Source organism: Lepidochelys kempii, chromosome 8 (genome assembly GCF_965140265.1).
Source record: "Lepidochelys kempii isolate rLepKem1 chromosome 8, rLepKem1.hap2, whole genome shotgun sequence".
NCBI lineage: Eukaryota > Metazoa > Chordata > Testudines > Cheloniidae > Lepidochelys > Lepidochelys kempii.
Window position 1 is genome coordinate 52,567,691 of NC_133263.1, and position 20,714 is coordinate 52,588,404.

The following is a 20,714-nucleotide window of genomic DNA, read 5'->3' on the forward strand; positions in this document are numbered from 1 at the left end:
ACTCATCTCTCTGACTCCAAAGCGATTTCCCCTAAAACATGAAGCACCAGGAAAAGACGGAGGCTGGGTGGTTTGAATATAACCGGAGGTAACGTTAAGTACTAATGCAGAGGCGTTTTTCCTGCCAGCCAAGTGGCGTGCGTTTCAGAGCACACCTGTTTGCTGCACTCTAATGCAAGAGTGGCCAGAGATCAGGCACAGACGCATGTTCTCTACTGTAAGTGGTAGCAAGTGTCAACCTCCATATGCATCTGCTGTCTTCCTTACAAGAGCACTGAGTTGGAGGGGTGGGGGCATGGATGGAGAACGGTTGTATTTTAGACATGGGTTGGATCATTAGTACAAGGATTGCTGAATAGACCCAGAGCTGTGTGTCATACGCCCTATATTGCTGGCAGAAGGAGATTCCCCTCTTCCTCCTGCTCCAAAAGCACAGGACTCTCACTGGAGCATCTGCATTCTAGCTTCACAGCTGATTTGGGGTTCCCTGTGGCTGCGGTGTGCAACATATAGACAACTGTAAAGTCCCAGATAGCCATCAAAATGTTAGCAAAGCTAAGAGTTGATGACATGCTCCAGGCCCCTCAGCCAGTCACTGATCGAGGCAGGGTTAAAACAGGGCTTCCTGACTCCCCAGTGTCATGCTTATTCCTCTCGCTGGGGCCTGCTGCCTCCTCTGAATGGCTGAGAGCTGAACATGTAGCAGGTGTTTGAACGTGGAGCATTATGGCCCTAAGTCTCTCCTTGTCTAGTTCCAGCCAAAATAGCCTGCTCCCCCCAGGTTGGGGAGAAGGGTGGAGCCATTCGGATAACCACTCTGAGTGCAGGAGAAATGAAAAGGCTGGTTGCAGCCCAAGCCAGGGGTACGCTTGGTGCCAGCCAGCCATGTTGTCTCTGCACAGCCAAAAAGTAAACCGCAAACGAGGCCAGCGTGGAGCGTGAACGTGCCCAGCTGGGACTGCCACTCCATCTGCAGCACGCGCCACGTGCCCGGAGCTTTGCTGGGGCTTGGCAAGGAGGGGGATCCATTAGCGGGAGAGTCCACGCAGCCCAATTCATAATAGCGTGACTTGGCTCCCTGCTGCCTATGCAACTTAGCTGCGGCTTTGCTTTTCCTGCCGTAATTTTCCTCTGTTTAAACTACCAAACTGAGCATGATTAAGCTCAGCACAGATAAATCTTCCTGTCCTTCCTTCAGCCCTCACAGAATCACCTCTTTTCCCTTCTGTCTCCATCACCTTTGCATTTGGCCTGTGCTGTAGCTGTTTTTCCCCTTTCTTGCTCTTTATGCTTCTCTCCCCCATAGCAGTAAACTCTGGTAATGGTTGACTTTTTTTTTTTAAATATATACACATACACCAGACAGAAATTCTTCCTCCTCCCTTCAAATCACTGACCAGGGATGCTTATTCACAGGGGGCAAGGGACCCTATCTCCAGGGCCACTACTTCCTGCCCCCCCATTCCACACATAAGCCATTAATAAGGACAGCACTCCGCTCCAGCAGCATGACTCACTCACAGGTCACCTCTGCCCCAGAGCAGTGGGATAAGAATAGAACCTGGTCCTGTGATATGTGGGGTCCGGTTTCCCGGCAGGAGCAGCCTCTGGTGTGCCGAGAGCTAATTAGGAGACTTCTCTTGCTCTTGGGAGGTGTGGTGCCAAGGTAACCAAGGGGTGCACACCAGAGCCGATGATGGTGATGAAGCTGGGACCAGTAAAATGGGAGGATAGGAGGAGGTGTCAGCCAACCTCCTGCAGCTGGTATAAGGGCTTGCCGGCAGCATGCCACTAACCATAACCCAGCGATGCTGATGTGGGAATCCCAGGGCAGTTTGGACACTGGAGTAGGTGTCAAATGTTGGGCAGGGCCAGGAGAAGGGCCCCAGTCCCTACCCCAGAGTCTGAGCAGGGTAGGGGCTCACCATATGCTCTAGAATGTGTGATTTCCTGTGAGCACCTGCAGGGGAATGTTGTCATGCTTCCTGCACCCAAGGTCTCTGTGCTCTGTAATAGGCAGGTGGCTCTGGGCTGTCCCACACCGCCCAGAAGAATTGCTTGTCCCTCCTGGTGAAGGCAGTTCAGGTCTGGCTGTCCAAGTGAAGCCTTCGGGGTGTGGGTATCTGGTTCAGGCAATGTACAAACCGCAGCACCATTACCCAGCTCTGCTGGCGCACAACAGTGTGCCCCACTAGCCGAGCTGAAATACCTGGCCAAAGGAGAAGGTGTGGTGGAGCGAGCTGTTGGTCTCGATTTTGTTGAGTAGCTTCCACAGCCCACTTGCCATGGGGAGGGCTTTCTGAAAGCTCCGTGTACGCAGCCTGGTGCCTCTCTAGTGAACATCATCCTCTTTAATTTTGCCTAAGAACCTGGATCCACCTTGTTGGGAGTTTTTGTGCTTGTGAAACTACTCATCCTCGACGTGAGCCAGGCACAGTGCCAGCAACGCACAAGCTTCCACCCATATCCACAGCCGTGCCAGGGCACCCCAGCCCAGCTAGCTCAGTCCTCATCCCTCGATAGCTCTGCTGTTGTGCTCACTGTATCAAATAGCAGCTGGAGAACGGCAGAGAGAGAATAAGATGATGGGGGCACTGTATATTTTTGTGAGATTGCAGAAAACTAGCTAGTCTTTCCTCAGACAATCAGTGCATAACATAAACCTGACGTGCGCCTCCTGCATTCCATTCCAGATCATTGTTTGTGCCAGATCATGTGGTGACTTTTTTGCCTATGAGAGACAAAGACCATCTTCCTTGTCCATGCACTGTCATTGAATTTAGTGTTCTAAAATAGCTAGTGGACTAGCAGTGCTGTATGAAATGACACACTCCCTGTGAAAGGACTGTGTGAACATTGCATACCCTAGACCTGTCTGGCCCTGCTAGGTGCACAAAGTACAGCCAGTGTCACTTCATGTTAACTCCTTGTAAAGGCTGCGTTACTTCACTGGGACTGCCTGAGGAGTAGGCTAAAGCCGAAGTTGCTCTTTGGATGTGGAACATTAAGCCCTGCCAATGAGGACCTATCATGGAATCATAACAACTAGCGATGGAAAGATCACCAAACAGGTTAAGCTGGGTGTGAAATGTTTTTCCCGTCCCAGGAGAGTTTCTGAAACTTAAAGTCCTGTCCTAACCTTGGATGAAAAAATGTGGGATTGGGTCAATGGACATGTTTCATTTTGATTGTGACCTTTTGTAGGTATAAATTGACTGAAAATTTTTGAACAACAAAACTTTACATTTAGAAAAGTTTGAAACTTTATACGCACACGTGGACACACACACACACGTGTGTATGTCTGTATGTACGTAAATATAAAAATACTGGAGATTTGTTGAAACCAACACTTCCCTGCCAAAAGTTTCGGTTTAGACAAATCAACACTTTCTGATGGAAAAACAATTAGTGGGAGAATTCCATGCTGTGGCCAGGGCAGGACTGCTTCCTGCAGTATATTTGCCAATGCTTTGACCAGTCCACTTTTAAGTAACTGAACACTGGGGATTCTGCCAGTGCTCCTTGGAGACCATTCCACGGTCTACTATTTCTGCCTGTTAGAATATCTTCTTGAAGTTGAGCTCAGAGCTCTTTTTGTTTAACTTCATTCCATGTTCAGTTAATCCAAGGGGTTTCATTAACTATCTTCCTACCATTCTTGTTGTTTGTAGCCCTCGAATACTTTATAAGGGTTTGGAGTATCATACTGTACGTTCCCCACCATCATGGTGAAGCCAGGCTATGTGCACTTGGTTCTTCAAATCAATTCCCCACACATCCTCCCAACCCTGCATTAATTTTTCATGTCCCTCTCTCCGAATTTCCAGTTTGGTGTGATCCAATGGGAAAGACGAAAGGCTCTTTAGAAGAGTCATCCCTGGCATAGATAATTTAGCAGTATCCAGAGTGGCACAGTACTTCTACACACGCGCGCGCTGTGAAACATCTGCCTTATCCATGTGAACCCATCAGGCATGTGGCAGGCTAACAGGCACCTGCTTGGCACCATCATCCTACAGCCGTGCCCTGCAGTTCCACTGCCGAGATGCAGACTACATTGCCTGTGTGCATGTTACCCTGGGGTGGGACATGCAGAGATATGGTGAGTGAGGCGTTAAAAGGGAAAATAGGCCTTTGTTTTCCACTGCAACTCTCCTGGCACTGTGGAGAACCTGGAAGGGCCCAGTTGGTTCTGGTCCACATCCATGCACTGCTTAGCAGTGCTTGAGTTAAGGAGCCAATTAGACACTTTTCTTATCCAGGCTGCCACCTCGCTTGATCAATTTCACGAGTTAATTAATATCTCTTGAGGGCTTAATTAGATTGGATTGGCTGGAAATGGACTGGGGCACAGGTCCCTCTCAATGAGCATGCTCCTGAGGGGGCTGTGACTCAAAAGGAGATGGAGATTGTTAATTAAATGTGATCACGCCAGCTGCAGCCAGTGTTTTCCCCAGTTACAGAATCAGTGCTGCCCTGGGGAAAAGTGAAACTGACAGACACTGAGCGGGGATGTCTCAGGTGGACAGGCTGCCTGGAAACTGGGTCCATTGGCCTAGGGCCTTACGGTGGGTGGGCTTTCCATCTTCCTTTTGAAGCAGCAAGGACTGGGTCACTGTAGGAGGCAGGTAAGGCAAATCCTTTGTTCCAGCAGGGGCTGGGAACAGCATTATAGTGGGAACTAGTCAAAGTTCCTCAGAGAGATGGGATCTAGGGACTAGGACTCTGGGGGCCTGGGCTCTGTTCCTAGCTCTGACACATGACTGATGTGTGATCACTTCGTCTCTCTCTTCTCACACCCTGTGTCCGTCTTTAGTCAGATGGTGAGCTCTGCGGGACAGGCGCTATCTCTTTCTGTGTGTACTTACGTATGTACGTACAGGGCCGAGCACAGTGGAGTCCTGATCTCATCTGTGGTTGACAAGTGCTGCTGTAATATAAGTAAATGATTGTACTGCTTCCGATGTTTTCCTCTCCGATTTCTCCCCCTCAAGGACAACCCACGTAATGCTGTGTGGAACTTCCTGCTCCAGTCGTCTCCTCTCAGGCCCATGTGACTGTGGCATCATTTCAGCCATTTTCATTGTAAGTGTCCAGCCAAGCTACCCATGACAACCCACTTGTTCAAGGTTAGACATCTGGGTAGGTGTTGAGAAAACCCCCATCTGAGCCCTGTGGGGAAGAGAAGACATGCTCCTCGTGCACTGATAGTCTGTTTGTTGTAGTGTGGTGACTGCGGATTTACACTACATGGGACAATATACCAAGTACACAGGAGGCTGATCTGGGGGCTAAGGCACTCGACTGGGATTCAGGAGAGCTGGGTTTGATTCCTGGCTCTGCTACAGACTGCCTGTGTGACCTTGGGCCAGTCACTTTGGACTCTTCTTCCCTGCAGAGTTAACTCAAGTTACAACTTCAGTGATGCCCCAAACTGCAGTCCTGCCCCCCCCCAAACCCTTCACTTGAGCGCAGTGGTGCTTTTAACTCCAGTTTGCCGGCCCACCAAGTGGGATAGGCTAGCTCAAGTCAGCCCAACTCATCAGCTGCTAACATGGCCGCTCTGTGTGCAGCTGGAATGTGTGACAGGCTGGCTGCTTGCACTCAAGCTCAGCTCACTTGAGTGTAGTTAACTTTGCAGTGAAGCCACAACCTTTGAGGTAGGAGCTGTCCCTATACGGCATCTAGCAAAGTGGGGCCCTGCCGCTGGTTGGAGCTTTTAGAGGGTGCATCTACTGGCTGTGGAAGCAAGCCTCCCAGTCAGGATCGAGAGAAACTTGGGCTAGTGGGCCTCGTGCCAGCGCTCTAAAAATAGCTGTGTAGACTGCGTGGAAGTTGTGGCTCAGACTCGAAAGCCCACCCCCATTCGTAGGCTCCAGAGCCCAAGTCACAATCTCTGCCCATCCTGTTGTGGAGCAGGAGCGTGAATCCCGCTAGCCTGAGTCTGTTGAGCCAGGCTAAGAGGCTCGCTGTCACGGGCAGAGTAGACCTCCCCGAAGTGCTGCTGTAACAATAATACATAAACAGTTTGTGTGGGCCAGTTTTGAGGCTAGCCAATAGCATGCAGTGCAGTCAGTTGTAAAGATTGTAAGACTAAATAATACTTAACAAAGCTGTGCTTTTCCCCCAAGAAGCAACATTGAATTATTTGCAACCTCATGATAGCCACCGTGTCCTTAAAAGGTTGCCCTCTTGGGGGGCCGGGAGGGAAGAAGGTAATGTTTTTTGTAATCCTGGAGGCCAAATGCCTCTAACAACAATGCTAAAAGCCCCATTTTGTGCCCAGGGCTCCTGCTGACTTCAGTAGAGCCATTCACATGCAGTCTAGGGATGTGTTTGGCTCCAAGACTCCACTCGGCAAATCATGCCTTGCTTGCTGATTTCCTTGGAGTGGTTGGTCTTCTGCAAACATCCACTTCTCTATGCTTCTAACTAAAAAATGACAAAAGTGGCAAAGCAGCTAGCGGGCAGGGCGGGGGAACTGGCTCTGCTGGTGACTTGCTATGTGTGACTCTGAGCCTGTCCCCCATCGGTACCATGGGGAGTCTTAATACCTGCTTCCTAGAGGTGCTGCTTGGCTGAATTAATCTGACCTGCTGAGGCACTTTGAGAGCCAGAGGCTGCAGCACTGTCAGTTGCACCATGGCAGCCATTGTGCGGGAGTGGCAGTGAGACCGACTGAGCAGCAAGGCTGTTCACTAGTGCCTTGGGAGCACTGTGCACCAGGTTGCATGGCTGGGCTGAGGGAGGTGGGTGGGCACTGCCAGACCCACTGGGGCAGGACTGCCTGCACTTACATCATATGCCCAGCAATGTACTGAAATGTGCACTGCTCACGTGTGCTGAGCCAGATCCTGGCCCTTGTGTGCAGCCCAGATAGGCCAAAGGGAAGGAGGGGGAAGTTCCCATGAAGCGGAAGGAAGGGGAATTCTCTCCTCAAGGCATGGAGCAGCAACAGAGCCATCAGGCTTTCAGCAGCCCCTGCAGCTGCCCTCGCCCTCAGCCCCCTGTGGGGTTTGGGGAAGGATTGACCAGCCTTGCCCACACGGAGGTGAAGGGGGAGCCCATGTGGAGAACCAGAGCGCGTGTCTGTGTGGTGTGCTGCCGCCACGGCCATCACAGAGTAATCTGATGGGCAACAGAAGTGCAGCAAACAGCCACGGGGTTTTTTTGCCCTTGTGAATTATTGCAGAGCAAACGTTACGCAATGCGCACAGCTCAGCTCGCGTAGATCCTGGTTCCTTGGACTCTGCAGCATAGCACCATCACTGACCATTCATTCTTAGACCCAGCAATGGGATTAAGTTAATGAGGGGGCCTGATTCTCAGAGGCGCTTAGCACCTCCAGTTACCACTGACTTCAACTGGAGTTGTTGGTGCTCCTCACCTCTAGAAATCAGACCCAAAACGCCCAACACTTGACTGTCCAGGTTTGAACCACTGCCCCCTAATGGCTATTCAGAAATATTGCATAATAAATGAACATGGTCTAATCTCTCTCTCTCTCTCCCCCCACCCCCCCATCCCTTGCAGGTCCAGCGCACCCTTCAGTGAACGTAAGTACTCTCTGTTAACTCTTTCAACCCTGTCACCCACTTCATGCCCTCTTTGCACTGACTTCCCTTCTGTATGGCACTTTTAATGCTGGAAGGTGCTGGGCTATTGCAGTGAGGCTGAGGGCTTCCCCCAGGCCTGCTGATGCCTTGGAGCCTGCTGTGCTCTGGAGTTTGGGCTTGCAAAGGCTCCGTGACCAAGTCAGGCTGTACCTTTAGACGTTCCCTGCTGGAGCTCTGGGTTCTAATCTAGCATCATGCTCCTCAGATCACAAGTGAAGCTCAGTTTGGAGGGATCTTTGTCCTTAGTCCTTATCAGAAATTTTTCATGCAGCTGAGCTTCAAAAGTAGCCTTTGGTCAAGAGCCACCTGCAGTTGGACAAGACTGGTCACACTGCACGGGGACCTGCTTTCTGAGGGTCAGCCCTGTATTTTTCAGCTGGAAACTTTCTTACCAACTAGAGGCAGCGGGCAGTAGCTTGAGCCTGCCCTCCCCTGGGTATATGGAAGAGCTGCCCATGTAGTTGTAGGAGCATCACCGAAAATCTACTCCCATCCAAGCTTAACTATAGTCTCCTAGCTTGTGTGCTGTTGAATTATTACCACCTGTGACTATGTTGGGAAGCATGGAGCCTTGACTTGCAGAGTGCCCTTGGGCAAATCCGCCCAGCTCAGTTCCACCAGTGGGCTGCAAGGGTTAATTAGTGTTCCTTAAGCACTTTGAGACACCTGTGTGAAAAGGGATATGTGTGCAAGGTACAAGAGAACGGACTTCTGCTACCCTCCTCGCTTAGTCCTGGAGAGTTGCATTTCATTGGTCACAGTGCTCTTCTCCACCCTTCTGTTTTTCAGGCATTTATTTGACTAACGCCATTCATTCTCCCACATGCACAGGGAACTCCCTGGGCTTGATTCTGCAGCCACTGAGCTACCCACATTTAAAGGCAGCGGTAGCTGTACGGATGCAGCAGTAGCAGAATCAGATCCCCTAACTCGAACCACAGTAACTGACCATTGCTCTTAGCTCCCTTGAATTTAACCCACTCCTTTCCTTGCGCTGCCTTTCAGAGTTTGATGGAGAATCGGTCGGATGACAGCTGGAACTGTTGTTATCACCGGTGGAATACTAGCGACCGTGATCCTACTGTGTATTATTGCGGTGCTCTGTTATTGTAGGCTACAGGTATGTAACTACACTTCTGGGGTACGGTACCTGTGCTTTGTACTCACCTGGACAATGCAGCTGAGTTTCAGGAATGCTGCTGTGCATTGCTTTATACCCCATTGCAGCAGGACACTGGGTGTTGTGATTGTTAGATCTTTGCTATGCTCCCCCTTTCCTAGGGAGCTCCATAGAGTGAGGGCTTATTTTTGTTTTCCTTTTTCCTGGTGCTGGATGCAAATCCTGGGGGTTGAGGGTTTGTAGAACTCAAAATTAGTTGGAGAGGTTGGCTGGTTTCGCAGTTCCCCCTGTAAAGTAAACCACTGGGTTTTTTTTTCCTAAGGAGATTAGCTAGAAAACCCTTTTTATACATTGAAGTGAAGTCGGTGCTAGGGGTAGAGGCAGAGTTCCCCACCATGCCCAAGCTAGGCTGCCTCAAATTTTCTGGACTAGATTTTCAGTTCCACCTGCGATACTTTGCACCATGTGCATGGCACATAGTGTCTGAATTCTCACTATAGTGGCCAGCAGAGACCACCTTTGGCAGAGGCGGTCTCCGTACTGCTGTAAAACCTCTGAAGCTGGCTCCTGTGCCAGCCACCTCTTCCCAAAGCAGAGGGTGTGCTGAGGAGAGAGGGGGATGTGTGTTGGGGCGAGGCGGAGCTCTGCTACGCTACTCTGATCACTGCTGACATAAGGTTCCTGTGACCGTGTACCAGACCCTTTGAGGCCCCCTGCTGGAGGCATCATGGTCCTACCACACCCCCGCCCCAGGGAAGGAGCAGAGAAGTTGGCTCCTCCAGGCCTGCCTAGAGAGGCTTTCATATGAGGCGAGATTAATAAGACTGGGACTTTTCTGCTTGCAAAAGAGATGACTAACGGGGATATGAAAGAGGTCTATAAAATCATGATTGGTGTGGAGAAAGTAAATAAGGAAGTGTTATTTACTCCTCCTCATAACACAAACACTAGGGGTCACCAAATCAAACTAATAGGCAGCAGGTTTAAAAACAAAAGGAAATATTTCTTCACACAATGCACAGTCAACCTGTGGAACTCCTTGTCAGGGGATGTTGTGAAGGCCAAGACTATAACAGGGTTCAAAAAAGAACTAGGTAAATTCATGGAGGAAAGGTCCATCAGTGGCTATTAGCCAGGATGAGCAAGGATGATGTCCCGAGTCTCTGTTCGCCAAAAGCTGGGAATGGGCGACCGGGGATGGATCACTTGATGATTACCTGTTCTGTTCATTCCCTCTGGGGCACCTAGTATTGGTCACTGTCGGAAGACAGGATATTAGGCTAGATGGACCTTTGGTCTGACCCAGTATGGCCATTCTTATGTTCTTAAGCTCTTTGCATCTCCTCTCGAATGGTTCTATGTGCAATTCCCGGTAGTTGACCATTATCCTTCAGCCCCTACTGAAGGACTTTCATGGATGAAGAAACATTGTGGGGAGGGAAGTGAGAATGACCGTGAATCCTAAAAATGTCTTCAAAAGTAGCCTGTGTTCAAGACCATGTGTATGACCCTCTACGGGCCTTTGTGCACAAGCATAGCTGCATGGTATGCTATCCTCTTACTAACCAAAGCCTTTTCCTTGTGCATAGTATTATTGCTGCAAGAAAGATGAATCTGCTGAGGAAGAAGAGGAGGAGGAGGAGGAGGAGGAGGAGCCTGACCTTCCCACTCGCTCATACCTTACAACCTGCAATGCCTGCAACTCTCGCATCGTGGACGGGCAGGGCAGCCCAGCACCACCACCCCACGAATTTAACCAGCAGGGTGCTCGGAACTACTGCCCTACCTGTTCCCCCTACAGCTCGCCCTTTTACATACGGACCGGTGACATGGTGCGGAATGGTGGTGAGAGGATCACCTACATGCCTGCGTGCTACAAGGAAATGGGGCCACCCATCAGAATGGCAACCCTCCAGAGTTACCCGATGACCCGCCATGGCATCGTCCATGAGACCTTTCCAAACCCGAGGGCTATTAGTACAGATGTGTAATCAGCATTGTCACTATCTCACAGGGTGCGCCAATGAGATGGCCATTGCGGGGTGGAGGCTCCATTTATTTCAGTGGGGTTTCTTGCAAAGGAGAGGAACCCTTGAACGAACATGAACAGCTAAGTCAGAGACCCAGCGTGGTCCTGAAGTTGATCTGTCCAGATCATTGTAAGCTTTCGTGGGACATTTGAATGAAGAGCTTGAACGTGATTTCTGAACCTATCACAAGTGTAATTATTATTCCACTGTATCTACGGAAGGGATTTGTCTAACGAGGGCTATGTACAGTATGAACTAACTTAGTTATCAAGACCCTTGTGACTCTCCTTACTCCCTTGAGTCCTTAATGAGGTCTTTGGTGTCTACACTAAGCAAATCCTACTTGTCACTTTCCAAGGCAATACCACTGGCCTCCAGTATGGATGAACTGAGCGCATTCAGCAAGAGCAAGACATCATACGGGGAGCTGTCGGCTCCAGCAATGGCTGCGGCATTAGAAAGGAGGAAGAGACAGAGAGGGTGAAGATCCAGCCAGTGTGCCGGGAGTTCTAACACTCTTGCTTGATGAAAGCTAATGGAGAAGCAAATAAACAGTTTGATCATTTTGTTCCCTTCATATCACGTTAGTTGCAATTGAATGCTAGTGTCTGTGTTAGAATGCAAAATAGGATAACCTCTCCCTGGCTACTTTAGATAATTATGAAGGGGAGAAAAGGGGACTAGTGAAATTACTGACATATGCTAACAATGGAGATGATCCTGCTGCTGCCAAAAAAAAAAAAAAAGCCCTTTAATCTTCACAGGCTTTTTTTAAGAGTGATTTAATTTAGAGGCATAAAAAGCGCAAGGTTTTATTGAAAGAAAAAATTGTACTATTAAAGAATGAAAGCTTTGATCTTCTGCAGTGTGCAAAGCCCTGAAAGGCCCACTGCCATCTTCTGGGAAACTGAGAAATAGTCTGTTTAGGACTAATTCTGCTTACAATAGCAATAGGAATGGAAAAGATCTACTAGATCATGACCTTGGGGTCATGAACACCAGTGGGAGGAATCACACAGACAGGTCTTTAGGGGGCTCATGATTGCCTTGAAGTGAGCTGTAGCTCACGAAAGCTTATGCTCTAATAAATTGGTTAGTCTCTAAGGTGCCACAAGTCCTCCTTTTCTTTTTGCGAATACAGACTAACACGGCTGTTACTCTGAAACCTTTCCTTTCTTTGGGGCTAGATTGGAGGCCCAAGCCTACTTTCTGGGGTAACATGGGGTCACTGCATGAAAAATGTTGACAACCACTGAGCTAGACCATCCAGTCCACCTCTCTGCAAAATGGACATGGAGATTATTTTCACTCCAATACCAAACTTGGTAAAAATTACTAAAAAGGCGCATCTGTCATTCTGATCCATTTCCATAGCAGCCAGCTGCAGGGTCCCCAACACGTGGTCCCGTGTGTGCAGGTGGAGAATACAAATTGGTGGCAGGTGAACCTATAAAGCTAAGTTCCTGCTGCCACACAAACTTCCTTAGCGATGATCGCTAGAGTATGGTTTAACACACACCCATGCTATTTAGGCAGCATTATTTAGAACTATAAACTGTGATAGAAGAAATAGTCTAACTCCATGAAAGGCATTGGACTGACAGCCTTTATATTCTCTGTTCATCCACAGTCGGGGCATGACATGGTGCTGAGGCACAGCACTGCCCAGAGCTGCAGGCTCCACGTTAGTAGGGGAGACGAGGGTTCAGTCTTCAGGCCCATTCGCTCTTTGGCATCCCTGCTGAGACTGCCAGTGAGGGAGCAGATTAGTGCCAAACGCGATGGTGTTGTGTGTGACACAAGCATCTCTCCATCAGGAACCAACCCGTTTGGTGTAGACGGTTTGAACAGCCATTGGTCGCCTGCTGGTCTGTATTTGAACCAAGGCCTTAAAACTGAAAGACTTCACATCCGGATACTCCCTGGCTCCTAAGCCATCCCATCCTCACTGTGACCCCTAAATAGCATATTCTCCAGTTCTCCCTCAGATGGCAGTTGCCTCTTAAGTGTCCTCTTACGGACCCTGGGAGAAAAAGCCAGCTAATGTTGGGAGGGCGGTAGTAGCAACGAAGGCCTCTGACCCGAAGTGTTCAATAGCCCATTGCTCCTATTGGCTTCCTATCCCAACCAGCACACTCCCCTGGTGATACAGTGTCTGGCAGGGTTTTCCTTGGTCTAACTCAACAAGTCCTGTCCTTTCATATGCTAGTACCTGCTTTAGCTAGCCCTCCAGCCTGAACTTAACCCCACACGACCTGTGGTGGTCAAAGTGCAGCCCATGAGCTAAACAGAGCACAAAGCTGTGTCTCTTTAATATGAAGGGACAGCCCACGGAGACTAACGGTCCCGGCATGCAATGCTGTCTCTTCCCAGTGAAGGTTGCTGGGATCAAAGTTGTGCATTATATGACAGGCTGTAGGCTCTGTGGGTCACACCTCTGTTAAAAGGGAAGATAGCTGTAGTTTGCTCCATCGTACACACATTAAATGTGACCCTTAGGCTTCTAGCAGGCTGATGTGGCCCTGAGCTAGGCCAAGTGTACCCCAGTATGAGATTGGTAGTATAGCCCAGCTGAAGACCCCCATCACTCATGAAATCCCAAATACATTTTGCATGTGTGCTGGAACATGTGAACAAGTACAAAAGTGAGAGCTACAGAACTCAAGTGGGAGCCCAAAATGTAGCTCCAGCCCTGCTAAGGGGTGAGGGAAGGAACAGGGAAGTCAGACTTTTCTACATGGTGTTCTACATCGTTGTTGCTCAGCTGTGAATACAGAGTGAATGTCAGAAATAAATGAGGACTTTGAACTATAAAGCGGGCTGTCTCTCTTCTTTGATCGGGGCCGGGCAGGTTTTACACGGTGCTGCGCTGGAAGCGGTCTTGGGACACATGCACCCTCCCATCCATTCCAGCCCTGCCCCCCGTCCAGGCCCGAACACACGTGCAGAAAATACAAATGGATGGGTTATTGCTTTACTGTCAAATGGACTTTTTTGTTTGAAAATTGACCTTCTGGCTGGAGGGTATAGCAGCTGGTCTAGCTGCTGCCGGCTGTGGTACACGCTTGGCCACCTCTTGATGGGACTCCTTGCTCACGTCCCTGAAGCTCTGGGTACACACCCAGCAGGAGTAGGGCCATGAATTAGCAGTGTGGTGGGGAAGAGGAGCAGCTCCTTGGTGATGGATGGCAGGGACCAACCTCCCACACTACCCAGGCTCTGGTTGCTTTGTAGGAATTGCTGGTCTCTCTATAAAATCCTATAGGTGAAGAGGGGACTGTTGTTGCTACGTGTGCCCAAGGAATCCTTCCTAGCTGAGCAGGATGTTCTACAGGGACTGGCTCCGTGACAGAGCACTCCAGGCGGAATGGCTTCTGTCATAGAAAAAGGGTTTATGGTGGAGTCTGTTTCTAAGGGGATCTTGCCCCTTGGTCTTGGAAGGGAAGCGTGGTGTGGCAGCCATCAGGGCGCCTTACTCCTACATGACCGGCAGCAGGCCTTCCTGTAGTACCAATGGGAGCACAGCTTCACCTTCAGCACCAGCACGCAGTTGGCTGTCGTTTTGTCTTCACAGTCTTCATCTGGGGAGCGAAAGCATCCACAGCAGCGGTTAAAGCAAGGGCTTGCCCCCAAGCCTGAACTGCCACCTCAAGAGCGCCCCCCCTTTACCTGGTGCCTCCGTGGGGCACACCTGGAGCTGGCACGTCTGCTTGGCATCGGGTTTGGAAGCTGGGTCGCAGCCCTGTCCCAGGGCATCTCCCTGGTAGCACTTCACCTCTCGGAGCCGCAGGCCGGCACCACACGTCTTACTGCACTGTCGGAAGCAAGAGGGAGGAGAAGCGGGCTGTGAGCCTGGTGCCTATCACCCCCCCAGTCACTCCTCTTGGTCCCCCAAGACGGGATATTCACTGAGGGAGTTCCCACTTCACCCTACAGTGAGTCCCCAGCCAGCCTCTCACCTAATGGGCCTTGGGGGAAAACTACTGTTCTCTTTCTGTGCTTCCCTATGCCTATTACTGACTGGTCCCAAGATGCTTGCTCTTCTGCTTCTGGCTGGCTCTCTGCATAAGAGCTAGCAGCTCAGAAATGTCCCCCAGGCCATGCTGAGAGTTGTACAAGCTGAATAAAAAGGTTGGTCTCATTAACTAGCATATCCAGCATTCCCAGTGCTATGCATGTCTGCACAGCGCCTGGAGACCTGGCCCATGCTTGGGGGCAGAGAGTCTAAGACCTTCAGACCACCATCGCTCAAAGGGCTGCAGAGGAGGTTAGAATTTAGAGTTAGTAACAAATGAGGCTGCAGGGGGGACTGGTGATGGACCCTTTCCCTGCACCATATGCAACTTGTTCAAATCCACCAGAGCACATGGGGACTGAAACTGGCTACCAGCTAACAACCCTTTGGTGGCCTACGGGTAATAAGTGTGATGGCTTCCATCTACCACCCATTGCTTAGGTACATGCATTGCAAAATACCTCCTGCCATACCATGCTTGCTCATCAGCTCCCTGGTGGGAGGACTCAACAGAGATGCCAAGCACAGAACAGTTTCAGAAATTGAGCTCCCTTCTTATCCCTGCAAGGCAGGGCTGGGGCATATGCGTGGGCTGTGGAGGAAGTCTGCTTTGTTGCAGCCCTTTGGGAATCCTGTTTGGCCGCATATCCCTGGGGCTGTCAGTCTGGCACTGTTCGCTAGCACTAAACACACCAATTAAATTCAATTGAAAGGCGTGAAGAAAGTTGGCTTCTGGAGGGTAGGGGTGTGCATTCTACTCTATGGGGCATGACGCCCAAGGGAGACGGGCACCAAGATAGTCACCATTACCCAGCTCACAGGTAATTGGTGTCCCTACTCCTGCTAGGTCTGTACTCAGAGACTCGGGGATGTGAGCATGTCCAGCCCTCTCCTCTCCTGCTAGCCCCTGAAAGGAGCCAGTTTGGTGGTTCCATTCAGACTTAACTATGCCACAGGCACAACACGAAAGTAGCAATTCTCCTGGCTCCCTTGGCATCTGAATCTTCCTTTGCAGCTCCCTGGAGTGTAGGCCCATCACCCCTTCCCCCTTGGTATTTGTCATTTCCATTTTCCTGCCAGCTCCTTCAATACCCACCCCCTTCCTCTCGCTCCCTACCTGAGACCAGGAGGTCGTGAACCACGTAGAGCAAGGCCTCTTGAAACAGGCCGCCTGCACCTCCGGTTTCTGAGAGGCATTGCAGCGCTTTTCTGGATACTCCCTGTACACGCCGTTCTCCAGGCCGGCACACAGCACGCTCCTGGTCTTCACCCCCCGGCCGCAGCTGGCGTCGCACTGGAAAAGCGAAAAGGAACCCAGCTCATTCACGGCTGCTACGGACTGCTACACCCTCGGCACAGGGCTCAGGCTGGCAGACGCGCCGGCCTTCCAGCAGGGGGGTTCTTGCTCAGAGCAGTTCACCGTGCCGTCTTGAACAAGTCACTTAACATTTGTGCTGCTCCTGACGCAGCCGCTGATGCCAATGAAAGTTAGCAGCCACGATACCTTTGAGACGTTGGATGTTAGTGTCTGTAACTGGCTTTGAGGTCCTTAGACACAGAAGAGCATCTGAGCTACCAGGCTAAAAGTAGCCGCAGTAGCACGGGCAGTGGTGGAGCAGGCAGGCTGCCCCAAGTGCGTCCCCCCAGCGTTCAGGCAGATCTGTGCTCGGGGCAGCAAGCCCATGCTACCACGGCAGCACTGCTGTCTGACGAGCGCTACTGCGCGTCTGTGTACGTGCGCTGGGAGTCGCACCCCTAGGTCAGGGCGTAGACTTAGCCTTTAGGGAGGTAGTTGTACCCAGATGCCATGTAAGAGCTGGATATTACAGCGCATTAATACATCAGTCTTGGTGAGAGACGTATTGCACGCTCCTGGATCGGGACTGAAGGAACACAAGGCAGGCTTAGTTGTAACGGGCGCCAGGCCAGTGCAGCGTGACGCGGGGCTCTACTGACACGCTTTAGCTTGTAAGACAGCTCTTACATACTCAGTCATGCAGTAGCAAGAGTCCAGCTCTGTTCTACGCCCTTTGCAGGTCCCCAGCTGCCTCTGCCAGCGTGACTGCCACCTCTGTGCTTGCCCCGCTTTTCACTCCCCCCGCCCTCGCCATGCAACACAAGCACAGCTGGAGGGCAGGGAGCTGGATTGTATTCCATCTTAATCACCCTCCAGCTAGACTTGATCACCAAGGCCCGCTCAACCCCGGAAGGGGACATGAGAGAAGAAAAGCGCTCAGACTGAGTTCACGGGCGCTGGTACTTGGAGAAACAGAGCTTGTAAACCCAGCTGCACTGGGGTGTGCAAATTGCACAGCAGGCAAAGGGGGTAATGGACTGCCATAGCATAGGGAAATAAAACAGCCTCAGTTTATTACACCCATCAAGCCTCAAGCCCTCAGCACTAACCAGGAGGTGGGTTTAAGCAGGCTGCTCAGACAAAGGGAGAACACTCTTTAGCCAGGGATGGTGGGACCCTAGGCACCTAGCGCTTGAAATGTAGAATTATCAAGTGGTTTTCCTGCTTCATATCGCTGCCCCAGCTTAAAAGTGCTTGGGGTCTGGCTGGTTCTGCTAGGCCCCAGGGTATCTCTGTGCTCCCTCCTGAGTTCACTGTAAAGCCATGTTAGCTCAGTGCTGTATGGGGAAACCAAATGCCAAAGTGTCCTGGTTTGCATTATCTGGGAAGCCACCTAAAACAAGCTATTGCAAGGCTGAAGCTGGCAGGCAGCACAGAGCAGCGCCTGAGCTGAGGCTGGGTCTATGCTATCACTGGCCATTTGGAAAATCGGTGGCACAAAGCAATCGTATTCGCTGGAGCCTTTGTACTGCTCTGACACTGGCAGCAGCCGTGGTGTAGACAGGCCATGAAGGGGGCTGGCAGAGTGTGGCTGGCTGGGGAGGGTTGCTGGCAGCTAGGATGTGCTGGAAGGAATAGTGTGGCTGGAACCCAGCCCCTAGCAGTTACCCCCTCCCTAGGCCCAGACTACCCCCTTTCTCCCCCGCCCCCGATCCCCAGTTGTGCCCACATTCAACCCTGCTATGCAACCTGCCCCCCATGACCGATGGCTCGGGTTTCAATCGGACCACTCTAGACCTCAAGTCAAAGCGGAGGAGGCAGAGGCAGCTACGGCTCATCTGCTCCTGGTCCCAAGAGATTCTCACACTGCCGTGTGCTTTCACTGGCTCTTAGTGAATGCTTCAGGAGATGCCCGCTGCACAGTGATCTTGATGGCCCTGCTTTCAGACAGCCTATGGGTCCTGGGGTTTGGCTGGGGCCCCTCTCCAGTGCTCTCCACTCTTACTGCAGTGTGCATAACGGGACTGAACTTCAGGGCCTTGTTTAGATCTTGGATCTGCAAGAGCCAGCAGGCTAGAGCGGAGGAGCAGAGTCCCTGCCCTCTGATGGGAGCTCTGGGAAAGCCAGCATGTGTCAAGCCATTGCGAAGCGGCAGCTGTGGGGAGTGGCGCTTGTGACTCCCCTCCCTGCTTCGGGAACCTCCTGAGCCGCCTCGGGCGGGAAAGAGCCAGCTGGCAGGCGGTTCTGCTAACCCAGCCCGGGACGGCAAAGCTCCAGCACCAGCGCAGGGGCTGTCGCTGCCCAACCCGCGGCAGCTCTGGCAGTAAAGCTGGGAGCCCCAGGCACCCAATGGGGCGTCTGGCCTGAAGAGACCGGCCCCAACTCAGCCTGACCAATGATGGCCTCCTCCCTCCTCCAGCCTCTGCTATGGCAGGCTGTCCCGGGTGCGGGCAGGATGACGAGATCCGCTCCAGGAAGCAGGAGGGCCACGGCAGTGAGAAGAGCCTGAAGGAGCTAACCAGCCCCAGGGAGCTGAGGAACCTGCCCCCCCGCGGTGAGCCAGGCTTCGGGTGGGGAGCGGAGCCGAGCTGCGCCTCAGGAGCCACCTGTCCTGCAGCAGAGGGTGAGTCCCATCAGGCACTGCTTCATTATGTCCCCCACCCCTGTGTGCTGCTCCTGCCCCCAGCCGTCTCCCCCCAGGGGACAGCGCCCCCCTGTCCCCCAAAGGGACCGTTCTCCTGGCTTCTCGGCTTCCCCAGGGATTGTGCTTTGATCCCTCCCTGGGCCCCAAACGCTCTCCCTCCCCGAGGCTCACCCCTGCTTCATTGCCTCCTCCCAGCCCCTCCGCGCTGACACACAGGCCCCCTGTGCTTGTAAAACACACATGTTGGCTGCCCAAGGCCCATGTACCCCCCCAAGGGGGCCGGATGCCTGGAGTCAGCCCCTCCAGACAGCAGGCAGGTCGAAGTGAGGCCACTCCAGGCTTACCTGGTCCCATTCCTGCTCCACCCAGTGTGCAGGGCAGTTCTTGTCCCCACAGGGGTAGACAGCCAGAGGCTTGGCAGCCGGATCGCACTGGGAGTCCGAGATCACCTTCCCCTCCAGGTTGCGACACACGACAAAGCGGCTCATGCGCCCCTTGCCGCACGAACCTGAGCACTTGGAGAAATAAAGGGCATGTCAAGGTGCCAGTCACTGAACAGCACTGGCAGGAGTGGAGGGAGCATGGCTGAGTGGCCAGAGTATGGGAGTGGGAGGCAGGAGACCAGAGTGCTGGTCCTAGCTCTGATGCTGACATGCCGCGGTTAAGGGCTGATGGCCTCACAACTGCCTCCTTAACTCAGGAGTCGCAGTAGCTTCCTCGTTTTCAGGCACTCATAATGGTCCCAAACTTTTGAGCTGACCTTTTCCAGGCTCCATCTGTGCCTGGAGGGGAATGTTTGTTAAAAGTCTGAGCAAAAACAACTCAACCGTTAGTTTGCGTATAATGTAAACTGTCTGTGTGGGCGATAATCCCGTAATCGGCCCCGTAATCGGCCCCGTAATCTGCTCTGGGTGTGTGGGGGATTCTGGTCCCACAATCCACTCTAACGGGGGGCGGGGTGGATTCCATCTCCACCTCCATTCAGGCCTGGGCTACTGCATTTCTTCACCCAAGTCCTCAAGCCTCGAACAGGTCCGGGAAAGAGGAAAAGCAGCCGGCCTGGACTCACCGGTCCCCAGTCAGAGGCAATCCAGCGCCGGTCACAGGGTGGGCCTGTGCACTCCTTCTCACTGACAGGCTTCAGGGCCTCATCGCAGAGGCCTGGCTCTACTGAGCAGCGTACCTCCCTCTTCATCATCCCCTGACTGCTGCACCGAGCAGAGCACTGTAGCACAAGAGACCAGACTGCGTCAGTAAGGGGACAAGAGATTGGGTGGGGGCAGAGGGAAAAGATACATTTTTCTTCCCTAGACTGAGGTGAGTGCTGGTGCAGAGGGGAAGGCTGGTCCTGTGGCTAAAACAGTGGCGGGGGAATCACGATACCAGAGTTCTAGTCCCAGCTCTGCTGCTGGGTGGCTACAGGCAAGTCACTTCACCCAAATACCCCCAAGTTTTGGGTGCCCAGCATGAATCACCTTGGGCTTGATTTTCAGAGCTGCTGAGTGCATTCAGCTCCCACCAGCAAACCGGAAATGCAGGGGTCTGGCACATCTGAAAACCAGACCTACAAGGCGTGTTGAGTTGGCCACCCAAAATCAGTGACCTCTTCTGAAAGTGTGGGGCTTAGCTTCTTAGTGCCTCAGTTTCCTGAGCTGTAAAATGGTGGGAGGGGGAGGTTAGTCTCGCAGAGGTGCTCTGTGGCTAAATTCACTGAGATCCTCACAGGGATGATCCTATAAAAATGCAAATTATTATGCAAGATAGCAGAAGGGGTAGTAGACTCCCCTGGACTGTGTTAGAACAGGAAAAAGATGGGCAAGAACAATGCTAGCTTCCCTGTGATGCCTAATTACTGTGCTTCAAACTACCCAGAGACCTCCTCAGCACGACACATAGGAATGAGTCTACTGCTGAGGTCAGTTTTCCTCTCGTCATGGGCCACTCCCCAGTCTAACCCTGACACATGGGGTAGGCCACTGCACTCCATAC

General features: G+C 51.9%; 2 protein-coding genes across 8 annotated transcripts in view; one reads left to right on the plus strand and one right to left on the minus strand.

Moving 5' to 3' along the window:
• LOC140915918 (protein FAM163A-like) overlaps positions 1-13,573 on the plus strand; it is a 74,598-nt gene extending 61,025 nt beyond the window's left edge. For all 3 annotated transcript variants that reach the window (XM_073356548.1, XM_073356547.1, XM_073356549.1), the window contains 4 exons: positions 4,998-5,088; positions 7,537-7,559; positions 8,625-8,739; positions 10,329-13,573. In XM_073356548.1, the coding sequence (XP_073212649.1) occupies positions 8,647-8,739; positions 10,329-10,730 (495 nt within the window). In that variant the 5' untranslated portion in view covers positions 4,998-5,088; positions 7,537-7,559; positions 8,625-8,646 and the 3' untranslated portion in view covers positions 10,731-13,573. The remainder of the gene's footprint in view (positions 1-4,997; positions 5,089-7,536; positions 7,560-8,624; positions 8,740-10,328) is intronic.
• Positions 13,574-13,727: 154 nt separating this feature from the next.
• LOC140915916 (ADAMTS-like protein 2) overlaps positions 13,728-20,714 on the minus strand; it is a 45,294-nt gene continuing 38,307 nt past the window's right edge. For all 5 annotated transcript variants that reach the window (XM_073356538.1, XM_073356537.1, XM_073356539.1 and 2 more), the window contains 5 exons: positions 19,795-19,950; positions 19,070-19,240; positions 15,902-16,078; positions 14,439-14,583; positions 13,728-14,350 (listed from right to left, as the gene is read on the minus strand). In XM_073356538.1, the coding sequence (XP_073212639.1) occupies positions 14,232-14,350; positions 14,439-14,583; positions 15,902-16,078; positions 19,070-19,240; positions 19,795-19,950 (768 nt within the window). In that variant the 3' untranslated portion in view covers positions 13,728-14,231. The remainder of the gene's footprint in view (positions 14,351-14,438; positions 14,584-15,901; positions 16,079-19,069; positions 19,241-19,794; positions 19,951-20,714) is intronic.